At 41.3% G+C, this 20,254-nt stretch overlaps 1 protein-coding gene across 6 annotated transcripts in view; it reads right to left on the bottom strand.

The window, feature by feature from the left end:
• The window catches only part of ABCC9 (ATP binding cassette subfamily C member 9), a 163,191-nt gene that overhangs the window by 23,223 nt on the left and 119,714 nt on the right, over positions 1-20,254 (bottom strand). For all 6 annotated transcript variants that reach the window (XM_088837284.1, XM_088837281.1, XM_088837283.1 and 3 more), the window contains 3 exons: positions 12,939-13,041; positions 2,206-2,307; positions 1,169-1,289 (listed from right to left, as the gene is read on the bottom strand). In XM_088837284.1, coding sequence (XP_088693410.1) covers positions 1,169-1,289; positions 2,206-2,307; positions 12,939-13,041 — 326 coding nt within the window. The remainder of the gene's footprint in view (positions 1-1,168; positions 1,290-2,205; positions 2,308-12,938; positions 13,042-20,254) is intronic.

The raw sequence follows: 20,254 nt of genomic DNA, 5'->3' as shown, positions 1-20,254 counted from the left end.
TCAGCACTCGGTCAATGAATTCATTTGTTCAGTCGGCTGGCCTCAAACATTTGAGTGATTCAGAAGTGAGAGGTGTTATGCAGGGAGCTGAGAGTGAAGACATGTCTCAAGGTGCTCAGTGTGTCCCAGGGGACCACATGCAAGTGAGTTAGCCCCTATGGGACTGCACACAAAATCACATGACAGAGGCCGATCCAAGGTACTCTGGGAGCAGAGATGGTGGCAACCCAGGAGTTCCAGCAGGGCTTCAAGAGGAAATGGTGCCTGAAATGAATCTTAAAGGATAAGAGGTGGGGAAGTTTGTTTCATATATATACATGAAAGAGAGAGAGAGAGAAGAACAAAGATCAAAAGAAAGCATAGCGTGTTGGTATGGCCAGAGTGAAAGGTATGTAGGTGGCTGATGAAAGATGAGACTAGATAGGTGAGGAAGGATTGACCAATGAACGGCTGCATGTCCTCGAAGAGCGGAAGAGGTACTGAAGGACTTAGGAAACACAATGCATTTTAAGCATGAGATTTGCAGTTAAGGAAGATTACTCTGTCCTCAGTGTTGAATTTCCTGAAAGTTTTATTCTAGCAAGGCTAAGAATCTTGGTTATTTTAAGATCTAAGCTCCTTGGCATCTAAATTAATAAGCTCTTGAGAAAAAGAATACAATAGTTCATAGTTGAGGTTGGTAATTAATATAATAAAGTCCAAATATTTTTATACCATTCCATGTGTGCTCAGTCGTGACTGACTCTTTGTGACCCCATGGACTGCAGCTCGTTAAGCTCCTCTCTCCATGGGATTTTCCAGACAAAAATACTGGAGTGGGTTGCTAGTTCCTCCTCAAGGGGATCTTCCTGACCCAGGGATTGAACCTAAGCCTCCAGAGGCTTCTGCATTGACAGGCGGATTCTTTACCACTATGCCACCTGGGAAGCAAGTATCTTTATAATCCTCTCTAAATATTACTAGGTAAATCTATTTGGACTCTGGTTGTATCTAAGATTTTTTTCATCTTTTCAGATGCAGTTGTACCTTATCAGGCAAAGTCAAGAGGAGAGAAGATTCTCTGGCTATTGAAATGGAAAACAAAAGCAAAAATGACAATGTGCCCGACACATAACTAATATTCTTAAATAACTATTTAGGTGAAACACCATAATATTCAGAACAATACCCATGGTGCCTTCATAGTTCTCAGACTCCATAGTCAGGAAACTGTTCACTTTCTTCACTGCGCCCATCTGGACCTCCACATCAGCCAAGTTCCTCACGACCCAATTCAAATAATTGGTTATCTGTGTCAGGTAACAAAAACAATGAGCACACAGCAAATAAAGTAACAGTTTTTGTGAACACTGGATATCAAGGGATAGGATGACTTGGACTGTTCAAGTGGGCACAGTTCATAAATGCTACAGGGTATCAGAGATCAGAGAGGATGTCATGGGCTAATGCTGCAAAGGAGGTATCTGCTCTTCTTCAATGGTCCTCTAATGTCATTGATTTGTGGACTGTACCGACTTCCTTGCCCAGTGGATAGTTGTATGTTTCCACGTACCTCATTTATATTCACATGGGAGTTGAAGTGAAAGTGAAGTGAAAGTCACTCAGTTGTGATCGACTCTTTGCGACCCCATGGACTATACAATCCATAGAGTTCTCTAGGCCAGAATACTGGAGTGGGTAGCCTTTCCCTTCTCCAGGGGATCTTCCCAACCCAGGGATCAAACCCAGGTCTCCTGCATTGCAGCAGATTCTTTACCAGCTGAGCCACAAGGGAAGCCCAAGAATACTGGAGTGGGTAGACTATCCATTCTCCAGCGGATCTCCCCGATCCAGGAATTGAACCGGAGTCTCCTGCATTGCAGGCGGATTCTATACCAACTGAGCTATCGGGGAAGCCCACATGGGAATTAGTGTTCCTAAATGGGTGGTGAGCCACTCAGGACAAGAATCCCAAACAATCTTGGGAGAACTCTGACCACAGTGTTTGAGGAGTTTCTAAAAATTGGTTCAAAACGTCAGAAATGAATCCATGCCATCCCAAAACGCTGGTTTAGGCCCAAATCTACTATTATTTGTAGGCTATCATCTTGTTATGAATTTCTAACTAGTCGTCTAACATCCATGAATAAGAGTTGGTGATAACTACGGAAAGTACCTCAAGTGCAGTACAAAGAGAGAGAGCTAGAGGTTTTCATCCATACCTACCGTTAGTGCATACAGAAGACCTAAGCCCACCAGTCCAGAATTGGAAGACCCACTAATGGATGCAATAGATGCAGTGAGGACAATGCACGCTCCCAGATAATCCTAAAAAGAATGAGAAAAAATGTTAAAAGATTTTCCCTAAGTTCTTAAAACTAAGGATCTCGATCAACCTGGGTGATGACTAACAGAATAGACCTTACTCATTGCGTGTCCTATGAGGTTTCAGAACAAGGTTACAGAAGGTAGGGAAGAATAACTCACAGTCTTAGGGCTGGAAGGGAAGTGATGCAAGGCCCCCAGATAATGCTTTCAGAGATGGTAAATACCTGGTCAGAAATTAAACTGCAATTTTTGGCATGACCAGGATCACATGAAAGATTTTCTTTCTTTCTTTTTTTTTTCTTATCTACTGAATTTTACCAGACAAGCAATTATTTTTAACTTAACTTTCTACCTTGAATTTCATGTGCGTTTATACCAGGTTTGGGAGAAATTTGTATCTAGTTAGCTTCTTGGGATTTGTATCAATATCTGAAATTTTTGTCAATAATATGGACTCAGAGTCTGGGACATTAAATCTACAGATTGCATAGAAATAGGAATGAGTGTAGTTTTTCTCCCTAAATTAGAAATATGAACATGTCTTAGAATATCTGAATTGATTATGACTCAATGATAAACTCTTTCCAGAAAATTTAAAAATTAATTAAGGTCAACCTTAAACTCAAAGGAGAGATGGGGGGCACTTGTCTATTTTCTACACCCTCTTCCTCCTCCATTTCCCAAAATTTTTAGGCATTGTTATGTCTTATCCTTTGAAAAAGAAATTTCATTTTTTTTAGATTTGTATATCAGGAGATTTATTTCAGTGCTGTTACTATTGGAAAAAATTGGGGAAAAAAAGGAAATTTTCCTACTATGTGAAAGTTGCTCAGTGTGTCCGACTGTTTTTGATCCCATGTACTATACAGCCTATGGAATTCCTTAGGCCAGAATACTGGAGTGGGTGGACTTTCCCTTCTCCAGGGGATCTTCCCAACCCAGGGATCAAGCCCAGGTCTCCTGAATTGCAGGCAGATTCTTTACCAGATGAATTGCCAGGGAAGCCCCAGAATACCTATACCAGGGAAGCACAGAATGAATAAATAAATCATCATACAGACTTGTGATGGTATTGTATATCTTGCTGTGATGAAAAATAATGTTTTAAATATTTTAATAATGAGAAATGGTCATCATTTTACATTGAGTAAAAAATGCCAGGCATAAAACATGCAGCAGGATTTTTAACTTATAAAACATATATAAATTTTATGTATTTACTTTTTATTTCTTAAAGACAATATAAATGTTAACAAAATGCTAATGGAATTTTCCATAGTCAATAGAATCATTAAAATTTGTCAGGCTGATGTGTCACACATGCCAGAAGCAGGTCAAATTTCAGGTATGAACACTTTCTAGAATTATCTCAAGTCTCATCTTACTGGTGATGATCTTCTCTAGCAAGATACATCTCTGATACCTTAAAAAAATAACTAGTAATTAGGTGAGAAGACTTAAATGACAGTAAGAGAGTGTTTAGCATGCTGAAATCAAGAATGGCTTCTCAAATCAGCTCACACGTGTGCATCCCAACATCTATTTTCTTTTATTTATTTATTTCTATTTTCTTTAAAGATTTCTCTTTTGATGTGGACCATTTTAAAAGTCTTTATTAAACTTTTTTACAATATCACCTTTTATGTTTTGGTTTTTTAACTACGAGTCACGTGGGATCTTAGTTCCCTGAACAGGGATTGGACTTGCACCTCCTGTACTGAAAGGTGGTGTCTTAACCACTGGACAGCCAAGGAAGTCCTTCTGCAACTTTTAAACTAGGATCAAGGATCAACTTGTTGGGGAGCAATCAATGATTCCAGCCTTGGAATCACAGGTCTGGGTTCAAATGATGCCTTTGTCAATTACAAGCTAATGAACTTAGATGAGTCAGTTTCTTCTTTGTAACTCAGTTTCTTCTTTGGAAAATAGAAATAGTACCCAATTTACAGGAATTTTGAAAGGAATAAAAAAAAAAATCAGTTAGACTTTCCCACCTCCATGTAACAGGATGTCCTTTTCCCCCCTGGATGATTTTCAAATGTTTGAAGCAAGCTTAAAAGCTTACGTGCATCATAAAACATCAAAGGTTAAAACAGGCACTAAAATTTAATTCTGTCATGATTCCCATGGTCTTACAAAGAATAAAGAAAGAAATCATGAGATTTAATCCCTCGAGGCAGTAAATTCCACAGAGTTAGTAAATATTCCTTTGATAGCTCCTTCCGTTGTATCCAGTGTATTCATTTATTAACAGCTTGTCACTTACAATCAGATCGCCCTTCATTTGAAGCAACAACTATATGAATGTAGAATATAACCAGCCTGGGCTGCTTTTTTATATTTTATAAACACCAATGTGTTCCCCTAAATACTTCTAAAATATTTACGACAATATGAATTTTTCCTTCCCACTCTCTCATTAAAGTTAATACTTTTAACACTATGTTATAAATTTGTTATTCCCAATATTAGCTTTTCTAAAGAGACTCATAAAAAGTTTATGTGATAAGTTTCAGAAAGTAAGTTAGCACTAGGAGATACTTCCAGCAAGATGCTCCCAGCATGATACAAAGAAATATTCCAGTTGGTTTCTGAGAAATTTCTGTGGGCAACATACAATTTAAGACAGGGGTCCACTATTTTAGGCCTGATAATCTGAGGTGGAGCTGATGTAATAATAATAGAAATAGAGTGCACAGTAAATGTAATGCGCTTGAATCATCCCTAAACCACCCCCCATTCCCTGGTTCATGGAAAAATTGCTTTCCATGAAAATGGTCTCTGGTGTCAGAAAGGTTGGGGATCCCTGCTTTAAGGGTTTGAAACAATGTATTTTTTATTAGTTTCTATTCTCCACTTCCTCCCAGATGACCTCAGAAGGGCCTCATTCATTCAATGGTCTTTTAAAGGTATCTATAACTTCCCTGTTTAGAGTTATCAATGCCTTCTTATTGCACTTACAACAAATTCAGACTCTGATGAATTACAAAGCCGCAGATGATGCAAAGTCTGGGTTCTAGACCTTGCCTCCTCTGACCTTATCTGAGATTCCTTTTCTACTCCTTCACCATGCTCCAATCATGCTGGTCTTCCTGTCTTCCGTCAGATAAACTGGGACCTGGGACCCTTTACTGCAGTGCCTGAACCTGAACAAATGAATCCTCCAGCAAGAGAGTACAAAGAAACTGAAAGGGACTAAAAATAATGGCATGCATGCGCTGTTGGGGTCATTACTTACAATAAGATACAAAAAGGCTGTAAATCAACTGCCATTTCTAAGGTGCCAGGAACAGAAGCATGGTACTGTGTATGATCCCTGCACACAGTACCATCAAAGGGGTGGGCAGACCACTTAAGCTACTCTTCCTCCTCAACCCACCAATTCACCCCTATATTCAACCTATTTAAGGAATCAGCACTCCCTGAAATGTTAAGGTGAAGTGTTAAACCATTGGACTGCCAGGTAAGTGCCCAAGGCATAGCTTTTTGAAGTACAGTTAGAGCAGATTTTTCAGGGGATGAATCCATTGCCAAATTCACAATCTAGTAAATTCAAATATATGTAAGAGTTTAAAAACCAGTATGTCTGCAATTTGTGGCACTAGTGGTAAAGAACCTGCCTGCCAATGCAGGGGACATTAGAGACTCAGGTTCAATTGGTAGGTCAGGAAGATCCCCTGGGAGGAGGGCATGGCAACCCACTCCAGTAATCTTGCCTGGAAAATCCCTTGAACAGAGGAGTCTGGTGGGCTACGATCCACAGGGTAATGAAGAATCGGACACGACTGAAGCAACTTAGCGCACAGGCACAGGTCTGCAGTTTAGTATCTAAAACAAAGTTATTTTATTTTTTATAAAATATTTTTTTATCATTTTATTTTAAAGTGCTATTTGTGTTGTCTTTTAGTTATATCAATGAGATACTTTCCAGCTCATTCCTGGATTACTACCCCTGCTCAATAATGTTTTTTTTCCTAAGAAATTGGAGATTTTTGGGAGGCATTTGATCAGAATTTTACCTGACCTGAATAAGAGAGGAAGCCCTTTTGTGCATGTTTATCAAGAAATCTCATAGCAAAATAACTAAATTCCAGTCACTTCCCTTCCAATAGTACTGTAACAGTAATAGGCACGTGAAATTGATAGGTAATATAAGAGTGTATGTTAGTTCCCCATTTCCATTTCCTTTACCATTAAACTTACCCTAGTTTAATGAATTATACAGTGATTCTACCTTTCCACACCTCCTTTCCTTTCCACTGCAAATGTGAACAACAAAATGGCTTAAAAGCAGTAAGAAAGGACAAGCAGATCATCTGAATTAACTCACATGCTAGCAGCACATGTCCTCCCATTAAGGCTTTCTATGTCCTACCCAATCAATTCATTGAAGAAAACACTTTCAGTCAAAATGATACAATGGAAAGAGAGATTCTGCTTAGGAAACAGAAGCTACTACACATGTGAATTTCCATTCTTAAAGAGGGCCCAACCACAGGACATTTGTATTTGTGATAAATTATAACTTCCATTGAGTTTGGGAACTTAACACTCCCCTCCAGAAGGGAAGTCTTTGATCCCCAGGTCAAAAGAGAAGCCTCTGGTCAGATTTCTACTGATTCAATGACCTCTCTCTCTATGTGGGATTACAGTGAAAATAATATTTTTCCGTAAAACAACCTCATAAGTAGTTAATAGGAATACCATCTCTCTCTTTTTTCACAGTCTTCAGAAATCCATGTCTAAGAACAAGAAGTCAATATTTATGGTTCCACAGAGTGTCTGGGTCTTCACATGACAAGATCAACACACATCTGTCTATAATGGAGTTGTAAACACTCAAAACAGCTCTGTACTGTTTCACAAAATAGACTCTCGTACAAGTTCACCCTGAAGATTATTTTCACTTTAGCCTGTTGATTCTAAAGACTTTTTTTTTTTTTTTTTGGCTTCTTGATGTGATTTTTCTTTTATCCTTTCACCACACAGCAAGACAAAGCCTTGGAAAGACACCCTTTAGATAGAGTTACACAATTTTTGCAAATGGAAACACCAATGCCAAAGAACTGGAACTGTTTAGTGCAGAGGGATGAACAGAAAATGCTGTGCTGAACAAAAGAACGTAAGCAGCATTCAAAGGTTAGGCTGCAGTGACACACTGCACATGATTGTGGTCCACTTCACTTGGCACCCAGAGGAGAAATGCTCCCCTCCCCTGCCAAAGCAACCTGGGTGGTCACAGTCTGGCTACTTTTCTACCAGCCAAATTATTCTTTTAGGTTCTTGTCCTTTTCTGAGTACTGTGTGCTGTGACCTTTATTTTTCCCCCCCCAATTCTGAATAAGTATGAAATGAACATGGTGGGCAGGCTACATCTTCCATGGCTACCACTCTTCAGCCAGAAAAAGGGAATACTTTGTAACTGTCTTATTTGTGTTAGTCAGTCAGTAGTGTCTGATTTCTAGAGACCCTATGGGCTGTAGCCCACCAGGCTCCTCTGTCTATGGGGATTCTCAAGAATACTGGAGTGGGTTGCCATGCCCTCCTTCAGGGGATCTTTCTAACCCAGGGGATTGAACCAAGGTCTCCTGCATTGCAGGCAGATTCTTTACCCACTGAGCCACCAGGGAAGACTCTGTAATTGCCTTAACACTTATCTAGCATGACCAGAAAGACATGAAAGCCATTTTTTTTTTTAAAAAAGATAATAAAAATTGGATGGGGCTTGGGGATCTTCCCAAATTCAAAAAAGGTATTTTTATCCTTTTATCCCTTACTTCTCTTGGAGATCGTCTGTCCACAGAATTCAGTGGCATTGTTCCAGAAAACTAAACTTGAGAATGAAGAAAAAAGGAAAAACAGTCATGGGAAACTATGATAAGCTTCCTCCTTTCTCTCCATGGAGGTCATTTTGCTGTTCAGTCATCAGCCGTGTCCCACTCTTTGCGATCCCACGGACTGTAGCACGGCAGGCTTCCCTGTTCCTCACTGTCTCTCAGAGCTTGCTCAGACTCATGGCTGTTGAGTCAGTGATGGCATCCAACCATCTCACCTTCTGTGGCTCCTTTCTACTCCTGTCCTCAATCTTTCCTAGCATCAGGGTCTTTTCCAAAGAGCTGATTCTTTGCAGTAGGTGGCCAAAGTATTGGAGTTTCGGCTTCAGCATCAGTCCTTCCAATGAATATTCAGGAGTTATTTCCTTTAGGATTGATATCCTTGCTGTCCAAGGGACTCTCAAGAATCTTCTCCAGCAGCACAGTTCAAAAGCACCACAATTCTTTCGCGCTCAGCCTTCCTTATGGTCAGGAACTCCCACATCCATACATGACTACTGGAAAAACTATAGCTTTGACTAGATGGACTTCTGTCAGCAAACTGATGTCTCTGCTTTTGAATCTGCTGAGTTGGTGAGCTCCTCAGATCCACATCAGGAGACCTGCTCACCTCTTCTGAGCTCTGCCCAAGGTTGCTCCCATCCTGGTACCGATTGGCTGTGTTTCTGCTATAGGAGCTCCCAGATTATTTGCGATAAGCAAATATTTTTGTTAATTTGCTGGTTAACATATCAAAGAATAGGGAATGGAGGCAGCTGTGCTGATACTGTAGATAAGATCAATGCAGTATCAGTGGGCCAGATAGAGGTTTTCATTCCTTATCTTGCTGTAAATGACTTCAGTTCAGTTCAGTTCAGTCGCTCAGTCGTGTCCGACTCTCCGCGACCCCATGAATCACAGCACGCCAGGCCTCCCTGTCCATCACCAACTCCCGGAGTACACTCAAACTCATGTCCACAGAGTCGGTGATGCCATCCAGCCATCTCATTCTCCGTCGTCCCCTTCTCCTCCCGCCCCCAACCTTTCCCAGCATCAGAGTCTTTTCCAGTGAGTCAGCTCGTCTCATGAGGTGGCCAAAGTATTGGAGTTTCAGCTTTAGCATCAGTCCCTCCAATGAACACCCAGGATTGATCTCCTTTAGAATGGACTTGTTGGATCTCCTTGCAGTATAAGGGACTCTCAAGAGTCTTCTCCAACACCACAGTTCAAAAGCATCGATTCTTCGGCGATCAGCTTTCTTCACAGTCCAACTCTCACATCCATACATGACCACGGGAAAAACCATTGCCTTGACTAGATGGACCTTGGTCGGCAAAGTAATGTCTCTGCTTTTTAATATACTATCAAGGTTGGTCATAACTTTCCTTCCAAGGAGCAAGCGTCTTTTAATTTCATGGCTGCAATCAGCATCTGCAGTGATTTTGGAGCCCAAAAAAATAAAGTCTGACACTGTTTCCACTGTTTTTCCATCTATTTCCCATGAAGTGATGGGACCAGATGCCATGATCTTTGTTTTCTGAATGTTGAGCTTCAAGCCAACCTTTTCACTCTCCTCTTTCACTTTCATCAAGAGGCTTTTGAGTTCCTCTTCACTTTCTGCCATAAGGGTAGTGTCATCTGCATATCTGAGGTTATTGATATTTCTCCCAGCAATCTTGATTCCAGCTTGTGCTTCTTCCAGCCCAGCGTTCCTCATGATGTACTCTGCAAGGCAGCTGTGGGGTTCAGAGAGCAGTTCACACCCATCTCCAAGGTCCTATATCTGAACACTTACATTTCTTATATTTCTGAAACAAGATCCATTTATTTCAAACTGAAATTGTGTCTCCAGTGATGCACAGTAGTAATGAGGTCATTTACATGTGTACAACTGGGAGAAAGGTTATTTCCTAATTAGAGTTATCTGTTCTATTTATTCAACACTCCTATTGTGGCACATATGTTCTTGGATTATAGCATTTATATTCAAATAAACATTCTAATGTTCTAAATATTCCAGTTCTAATGAAAACTCATTGGAAAAGACCCTGATGCTGGGAGGGATTGGGGGCAGGAGGAGAAGGGGATGACAGAGAATGAGATGGCTGGATGACATCACCGACTCGATGGACATGAGTTTGAGTGAACTCGGGGAGTTGGTGATGGACAGGGAGGCCTGGCGTGCTGCAATTCATGGGGTTGCAAAGAGTCAGACACGACTAAGCGACTGGACTGAACTGAACTGAATGAAAACTCTGTACTTTCAGTGTACAGAATAGGAGAATAAGTCTGACTGGTTTCAAGTTGGATTTCTGGGATTGTCTAGAAGAGTATGTGTGTATGTGAGCATTTGTGTATGTGTGTGTGTGCTAAGCTGCCTTAGTCATGTCCAGCTCTTTGCAACCCATGGACGGTATCCCACCAGGCTCCCCTGTCTATGGGATTCTCCAGGCAAGAACACTGGAGTGGGTTGCCATGCCCTCCTCCAGGGGATCTTCCCAACCCACGGATCGTACCAGGGTCTCTTATGTCTTCTGCATTTGCAGGCAGGTTCTTTATACCCACATAAACTTATTGATAAACAAATATGAGAGATAAAAGAGACAAAATCATCCACAAGACTCGACCTTGAATTCTACCAGCAGATATGTGTAGAATGTTGCAATAAATCAACAAGTTTCTTACCAAATTTTATATTTACTCATCAGAAATAGAGCAAAGGACTCTATAACTTTTTTGTGTTGGTTTTTAAGGGACAGATCTGGTAATGAGACCTGATAGCAAGTTGTGGAAAGATTATAATACACAGAAAAGAAAAAAAGACACAAAAACAGATGTGTTATAAGGTAATAAAATGAATGTCAGATTCTGCCCTTATTTTTTCAAATATCATATATATATATATATATATATATATATATACATAGATGTATTTTAGATTTCTACAAGTGGAACTAGAATTCATTTATGTTCAAGTAGGTCCAGCTGCCTTTAATGGGGGAATTAAGTAGTAGGGTATGAGGCAAGCTAAACTAACCCACTCTGAATCTGGCTGTTGTTTCTCTCTAATTTTTCCTGACCTTCCCTTTCTTGGCAGTCTGAATGCTCTAATATCTTGTCTTCTGGCTACAAGAGCAGAACATATGGTTTGCTTGAAGATTCTTGTTAAACGTTTGTCCATTAACCTGACAGTAGGAAGTGCTAAAGAGAAGAAGCAGAAGGCAAGTCAGACACACCTCAAGTCCAAAGCAAATACACTCATTCCTAAAAAACACACTTGATCTTCAACATCAGGAAAATCAAACACAAAGGAAACTACTGACATTTCACCCCCTGTGATTTTAGGACATTCTTTGATTAAGCTATTTCATCACTAGTTTTGTTATTCAGATATGATTTCTTTTCCTCGGAGAAAACAGATTTGAGCAAACAAACAGAAGCTTAAAGCAAGGATTTAGGGTCTGGGTAAGATCTAGGAATAGTATTTTGTTTCTGTTATAAATCCTAAACATTCGCCTGCCTTTCTGTTACTTCTAGGTAATTGGAAAATCTCTGCCCTATCCCTTCCAACCCCCACAGTGATCTGGAAGAAATTTCTTATCTATTTAAAATTTGTGAAATATAATTGTGTTATGTTGCTGGATAATTTCTATGCAATAACACAACACAACACAATATAGTGGTAGATAATCTCTGTTATTAGTGACAAATTATGACAACTACAGCTTACAGGGGGACCCAAGATTCTCTATCAATATGTTGTCCATCCATCAACAATTCAGATTTTAATTTGGGCTCCTTCCTTGCACTTTATCAAATTCCCATTCCCAGATGCCCTCTCTGATCCACTGAGTTTTGAAAGAGAGCCTTCATATGACAGGGATGCTTAATCAGTGGAAGTGAGGTTCTTAACAATAATGCAGATAAACTTCTTTTTGCTTTTCACAAACTGATAATTATTTTTTAAGAAAAGATGACAGTCAATTCATTATTTCTACCAAAGTTGCTTATTCATACTGCAGATTACACAGCCCAGTCTGCAAACGACATCTCCTTCGCTCTGGAACTTGGGTCTAACCCATCTCCTCTTTCATTTATTAGGAGTGGTTGACTCATTAACCACTTACCAAGGCAGGTACCATTTCCATTCATTTATTCATTCATCCAGGCATCCATCCATTCAAAAGACATTTGTTGAGTGTACCTGCCGACAAGTGAGCTACAGGAATTATATTACTATTTTTAAACCTAACACACCCATGAGGTCATACCCCTAGTTTACAAATGGCAAACTGGGACCCAAATAAATTCGCTAACTTGCTAGACCAAGTCTGTACAATGCCGAAGCTTATACCCATTCTCCTCCTTTATACAGGACAGAAGAAGGCAACAGATGAATAACTGTAATTTTTTACATTTGGGCTAACATGACCCTCCACTGGCTTAAAATAGAAAGCTGCCATCTCTTCCAGGCTGGTCCAGTTCAGTAGAAGTGAGTACATCTGTTCACTCGTCAAATTTTGAAAAAAAAAAAACAACCTGAAGTTATACAAACATTTGCTATTCCATTAACTTATGTCATCTGGCCACTAATGAAAACACAAAATGAATTTTTGCTTTTGGGGCTATCTGTCTTGCCATTAGCTAAAAACATCATGACAAATTTCATCCATACCATAAAAAACCTGAGCTAAAGTCCAGAAAATGTGGAGTGAATGTTGAATCTCAGTGGAAGCCTAGTTTTTACAACTGTCTCCCTCTTTGCATCAGGCCTCTTCTCTGTGTGGTTTCCATTTCGAAATCATGAAATGAACGTACCGTTCTGACCTCCAGCCATCTGTTGGCAGCTGAGAGGAATAAGTAGGCAATGTTGTTAGTGTCTGTCAGTTCCAGCATTCGTTGCTTAAATCTGGTCTCATGCCTGCATAAAACAAAAATATTATGATGTTAGCCACACAACAGGAGAAATAATAAAAAACAGTCACACTTCCTACTACATTATTTACTCAACACGGTGACAAACTGGTGGGATGGAATGACTAGTAAACGGACTACTTGCAAATAAAGGCCAGCTGCTACTGCTCTCCTGCACCCTTCCTGAGAGATGGCATGGAGCAGTAGTTCCTTCCTGTCTCAACCTCTGCTACAGAAAGGAATGTTTCCGATGACAAAGTCCTATTAAAGATCATTTCATAAATTTCTACAGAAGGATGGTAACTGTGAAAACAAGGCAAGGCCTATGTCTCAAGGGCCCTACAAAACCCAGAAGAAGTTGTACAGAAATGCAACATACTTGACCTAGATTTTACTGCATGTATCTTACTTTTCCACAAGGCATGGTCGGAGTTGGGTAGCAGGAACTAGAAGAGACTCACAAAAGACAGGAAACTATGGGTTTGTAACAGGCAAATATATACCTTAAAAATGTTCTTTTTGCTCAGTTTCTGGAAATCAAACAAGGACAACGAGGAGGCAAGAGGTGGAGGATGAGGGTCCTTGGGAACGGCAGATGTCCTTGTTAAGCAAGATATCTTACACCTCAGAGTTACAAATTATTTGTAACAATGGTCATTGCATGAAAGAAACTCTTGGTGTGTAGTATTTATGGGGATCTAGAACACATACACATGTTCCCTGGTGACTCAATGGTAAAGAATCTGTCTGTAATGAGGAAGACTCCTATTTCGATTCCTGGAAGTATGAGACGATCCCCTGGAAAAGGAAATGGCAACCCACTTCAGTATTCATGACTGAAAAATCCCATGGACAGAGGAGCCTGGCGGGCTACAGTCTGTGGGGTTGCAAAGTCGGACATGACCTAGCAATTAAAAAACAACATGACACATACAGTTTAGATACAGATGCTGGGTCAAATTAAGTTCATTCGTGGTGATCAACATAATCAGACCAAATTCTGTGTAACCTTTGACTCCTTGGTCCATGGGATTTTCCAGGCAAGAATACTGGAGTGGGGTGCCATTGCCTTCTCCAGGGTATCTTTCCGAGCCAGGGATCGAACCCGGGTCTCCCGCATTGTAGGCAGATGCTTTACCATCTGAGCTACCAGGAAAGCCCATGTTTGTTATAAAGGAAACTTCTAAATAAAAACCTCATCCAGGGATTTATTTCCTTGGTGGTCCGGTGGTTAAGAATCTGCCTGGGCATGCAGGGGGATGCTGGTTCGATCCCTAGGCAGTGAACTAAGATTCTGCATGCAGCAGAGGAACTAAGCCCAAATGTCGCAACTAAAACCTGACGCAGAAAAATAAATAAATATTTTTTTAAAAGAAACTTCATCCATTTGAACATGGGAGCTACTTCTCATGGAAACTCATGTTCCATGTTGATAAAGCTTTTCTACATCACAAAAATAGTCTCTTTTCATTTTTCAATTATTTTCCCTGGGTAACAGAAACAATGGAAAGCTGGATCATATAAACAAAATAACTGATTGGAAGGTTGGAGGAAGTGCCAAATTCAACTTTCTGTGGCTTCGGCTTATCTTACAGAGACCTCCTATCTATGTGTTATGTTTGCAGAGAATAACCCAATTTCATCTGACAGCCTGATGGTGATTTCTAGTTGATAAAAGAATGCTCCAAGTACCCCACCACCACCGCCCCAAATCTTCAAATCAATTTGCAAATGTTTACAATAAACTATCACTATGTCAAAAATGAAGAAGTCCAGGGTGGGGTGTTCACTTGGCCCGTGAAGCCATCCATACAGGCCAATATAAAGCAGATAGTTGAGATTTATCCAGTCAATCTGATCACTCCAACATGCCAAACCAGAAAAATCAGATAATTGAGTCAGACAGCAACATCTGATCTACGATAATCAAAGGATCCGACAATCAGAGCCAAAAAATTACCTCACTTTGAGTTGTGCAGCCTTGACCCAAATGCCATGCACAGGAGGACCTGCACTGAATAGCAATACACTGGGCGGGACCAAGCAGACAGAGAAACAGGACTACCCTCGTCATGACCCCTATACAGATGTGTGTGCTTACTCAGTCATGTCCGACTCTGCAACCACATGAACTGTAGCCAACCAGGCTCCTCTGTTCATGGGGATTCTCCAGGCAAGAACACTGATGTGGGTTGCCATGCCCTCCTCCAGGGGACCTTCTCAACCCAGGGATCGAACCCAGGTCTCCCGCATTGCAGGCCAATTCCTTCCTAGCTAACCCACCAGGGACAGAGTGAATAACATAGGATGGCTCACAGAGTTATAGGATTTACTGAGACAGTGGATTTCAACTGTGAACAGATATATCCAATTCTGCATTTGCATTATTGGGTGGATTTTTACCCACTCATTCAGGAACATTTAGCAAGCATTAACCCAAAGCGAGACATTACAACATATATGAACAAGACACAGCCTCTGCCCTAGAGAAGCACATTGTCTAGTGAAAGGTAAGCATGGTGTTGTTGTAGTATGAACAAGTAAAGATGGCTCAACACAGAAGCCAATCATAATGGCCCTATGTGAAAAATGCTACGTGAATATAAAGGAGGATGAAGGTTTGCACTGGCTAGAAGACCAGAATGGCAGGGATTAGGGTGGAGGGTGGGAAGGGATGGATAAAGCCATCTCTGGGATGGACTCAGAAGATGGACTGAATGAGGTTTTAAGAAATGGGCTGAATTTTTTCGGGCTTCCCTGGTGACACAGATGGTAAATCGTCTGCCTGCAATGTGGGAGACCTGGGTTCGATCCCTGGGTTGGGAAGATACCCTGGGGAAGGAAATGGCAACCCACTCCAGCACTCTTGCCTGAAAAACTCCATGGATGGATGAGTCTGGTAGGCTACAGTCCATGGGATTGCAAGAGTCGGGCACGACTGAACAACTTGACTGATTCACAGAATTTTTCAGGTGGACAAGGAGGGACAAAAGCATTGGAAGTATCAGGAAGAACATGAGCTTAGGAACAGAAATGAGAAAACAAGTTCAGGAGCTGGAGACAGGGTCCCCCTTCCCAGAGGGCTGTGACGATGGAGAGCTGTGGGGAGAGGGAAGCTTGGACCAAGGCCTGTGGACTCCAGTTGAGACGAACATCCAACACTTCACTGTGACAAAGTGTTTTGTCTGGGGTTCTTCTTCTTCTCCCTCTAGTTTGGGGATATTGTTGCAGATACACTCTTAAAGAGTTTGTAAATGGAGCTGGCAACAGTCTGAAGCAGCAGTGAAAGGGAAGGGGTGGAAATGCAGCGAACATTCTTTCTGTGTGTTTCTATTTGGCAAGAACCCTTCTGTTTTCCTAATGGAAACTTTGACACACTCAGTCTGTATCTTTTCATCCACATCCAGCTCATCTTCTGAACATTCTTAGACCTTTATTCTGTCAGACCAAAAAAAAAGTAGGAAAGGTCACTGAAATCTCAGTCTAATTTAACTGTGATCCTCTGGTGGTAAACTACTTGAGGTTAGTTCATGCTGCCTCTGAGTACACCATGAACCCTTAACGCAGGGGAGGAAAGCAGCCTAATCAGTAAACACAAACTTTCCAGAGAGCTGATGACTCTGGGGACTCTTACTAGCCCGAAAGAGAGGAAGAAGTAGATGGAAAATAATGTGTTTGATTCTTAACAGTCGCTAAGTCATGTCTGCCCCTTTGCAACCCATGGACTGTAGTCCACTGGCCTCCTCTGTCCATGGGATTTTCTAGGCAAGAATACTGGAGCAGGTTGCCATTTCCTTCTCCAGGGGATCTTCCTGATCCAGGGATCAAACCTGCATTTCCTGCATTGGCAGGTGGATTCCTTACCACTGAGCCACCTGGGAAGCCTCATTCAAGTCTTAGGTGACATGCAATAGTTTGTCCTTCTTAGAGCTCCCTAGAATTTTCCTGATGTAAAATTAGGAACAGTCAAGCCAAATTCTGCTCATGTGTCTAGTGAAGAATAGATGATTAAAAGAAAACACTAAACCTTGACTTTCGGTCAAGTTTCTCTTTCATTTGAGACCGTGCTCATTTTCTTCAAGATGTTTTACATGGTCCAGTCCTCATCATTCTCAGTAAATGACCTCACTTGTTCTTCAGGGAGAAGATAGAGGCTGTTTTCTGTTCCACCTGCCAGCTCGCCTGAATCAGGTCACTGCTTGTTCCCCACCTGCCATGTTATCCGAACTATTTTCCCTGTGGTATTTATCTGGGGTAGAAATAAAAGGCCATATCTTTGGAGTCTTTCTATATCCATTGCAAGACTAGCACTTGGCATGTGTTCAAAACTCAGATTAACTCAAAAGGACTTTGGTGAAAAAATGAAATTCTTAACATGGTGTACTTATGAGTACCACTGGGCATTGCTGGCTACTATTAGAACACAAATTATGTCTTAATCAGTTCAGTTCAACCTCTCAGTCGTGTCCGACTCTTTGCGACCCCATGAACCACAGCACTCCAGGCCTCCCTGTCCATCACCAACTCCCGGAGTTCACTCAAACTCATGTCCATTGAGTCAGTGATGCCATCCAGCCATCTCATTCTCTGTCGTCCCCTTCTCCTCCTGCCCTCAATCTTTCCCAGAATCAGGGTCTTTTATGTCTTAATACCTACATTCAGAGTCAATCAGTGATTCTGCCATCTCCAATAAAAGATATTGCACACTCTGATGGGAAAACAGATCACTGTGAAAAGTATAAATGCTCCACTATGAAATCTAGGTAGATTTATGCAGAAATTCTGTGGTACATGTTGTAGATAGTGGCTGTATCTTTATATTTCTACTTTTGACTCAATTATATATATATACATTTATGTGATTTAAATATTTCTTAGGTTAGAAAAATCTCTGATTGAAATCACTACAGGTTGGCATTTTAGCACTGCAGAAAGATATAACATTTTAAGAAGTTGCTTTTCTAGATTAAATATAACATTCAAGGATGCCAACTCTTTTTCTGATTTTACCTGAATAGGGAAAATAGAGCCAGGTAATTTTTTGAGTATTAAGCAAACTCTTTTGATGAAAATCTTGGGATATTACTTCAATGTTTACCAACATTGAAGAAAACTATTTAAAGTCTGAAGTAACTTTGGTGTAATAATATTTCTTTTATTATTATTATTAATGCATGTATTTTAGCTTCTATATTACTTCTTTGCTAATCACTGGGGTTAATGCTTTAGGTGTGTGTGCTCAGTTGCATCCAACTCTTTGCGACTCCACAGACTGTAAGCTGCCAGGCTCCTCTGTCCATGGGATTGTCCAAAAAGGACACTGGAGTGGGTAGCCACTGCCTCCTCCAGGGGATCTTCCCAATCCTGGGATCGAACCACCATCTCCTGCACTGCAGGCAGATGTTTTACCACTGAGCCACTGGGGAAGCCAATGCTTTATATGAAAAGTGAAAGTCGCTCAGACCTGTCCGACTCTTTGCAACCCCATGGACTATAGCCCACTAGGCTCCTCTGTCCATGGATTCTCCAGGCAAGAATACTGGAGTGAGTTGCCATTTCCTTCTCCAGGGGATCTTCCCAATCCAGGGACTGAAGCCAGGTCTCCTGTATTGCAGATGGGTTCTTTACCATCTGAGCCACCAGGGAAGCCCAAGAATACTGGAGGGGGTAGCCCATCCCTTCTCCAGGGGGTCTTCTGGACCCATGAATTGAACCAGGTTCCCCTGCAATGCAGGTGAATTCTTTCCAGCTGAGCTACCAGGGAAGCCCTAATGCTTTACATGCATAATATCAATTAGTCCAACAACCCTAAAAAGCAAAATGGTTTTCCCTATTTCACAGATGAGGTTCAGTTCAGTTCATTTCAGTTGCTCAGTCATGTCCGACTCTTTGTGACCCCATGAATCACAGCACACCAGGCCTCCCTGTCCATCACCAACTCCCGGAGTTCACTCAAACTCATGTCCATTGTGTCGGTGATGCCATCCAAGCATCTCATTCTTTGTCATCCCCTTCTCCTCCTGACCCCAATCCCTCCCAGCATCAGAGTCTTTTCCAGTGAGTCAACTCTTCCCATGAGGTGGACAAAATATTGGAATTTCAGCTTTAGCATCACTCCTTCCAATGAACACCCAGGATTGATCTCCTTTAGAATGGACTGGTTGGATCTCCTTGCAGGACAAGGGACTCAAGAGTCTTCTCCAGCACCACAGTTCAAAAGCATCAATTCTTTGGCGATCAGCTTTCTTCACAGTCCAACTCTCACATCCATACATGACCACGGGAAAAACCATAGCCTTGACTAGACGGACCATGGTTGGCAAAGTAATGTCTCTGCTTTTTAATATGCTATCTAGATTGGTCATAACTTTCCTTCCAAGGAGTAAGCATCTTTTAATTTCATGGCTGCAATCAGCATCTGCAGTGATCTTGGAGCCCCCCAAAATAAAGGTCTGACACTGTTTCCCCATCTATTTGCCATGAAGTGATGGGACCAGATGCCATGACCTTAGTTTTCTGAATGTTGAGCTTTAAGCCAACTTTTTCCACTCTCCTCTTTCACTTTCATCAAGAGGCTCTTTAGTTCCTCTTCACTTTCTGCCATAAGGGTGGTGTCATCTGCATATCTGAGGTTATTGATATTTCTCCCAGCAATCTTGATTCTAGCTTGTGCTTCTTCCAGCCCAGCATTCCTCATGATGTACTCTGCATATAAGTTAAATAAGCAGGGTGACAATATACAACCTTGACTTACTCCTTTTCCTATTTGGAACCAGTCTGATGCTAAAGCTGAAACTCCAATACTTTGGCCACCTCATGCGACGAGTTGACTCACTGGAAAAGACTCTGATGCTGGGCGGGGTTGGGGGCAGGAGGAGACGGGGACGACAGAGAATGAGATGGCTGGATGGTATCATCAACTCGATGGACATGAGTGTGGGTGAGCTCCGGGAGTTGGTGATGGACAGGGAGGACTGGCGTGCTGTGATTCATGTGGTCACAAATAGTCGGACAAAACTGAGCGACTGAACTGAACTGAACTGAACTGTTGTTCCATGTCCAGTTCTAACTGTTGCTTTCTGACCTGCATACAGGTTTCTCAAGAGGCAGGTCAGGTGGTCTGGTATTCCCATCTCTTTCAGAATTTTGCACAGTTTGTTGTGATCCACACAGTCAAAGGCTTTGGCATAATGAATGAAGCAGAAATAGATGTTTTTCTG

The sequence above is a fragment of the Moschus berezovskii genome, chromosome 6, assembly GCF_049115385.1.
Source record: "Moschus berezovskii isolate FMDL1 chromosome 6, NW_MosBer_1.0, whole genome shotgun sequence".
Taxonomy (NCBI): Eukaryota; Metazoa; Chordata; class Mammalia; order Artiodactyla; family Moschidae; genus Moschus; species Moschus berezovskii.
The sequence above is the reverse complement of the archived record's forward strand: the minus strand, read 5'-3'. Positions and strand labels throughout refer to the sequence as shown.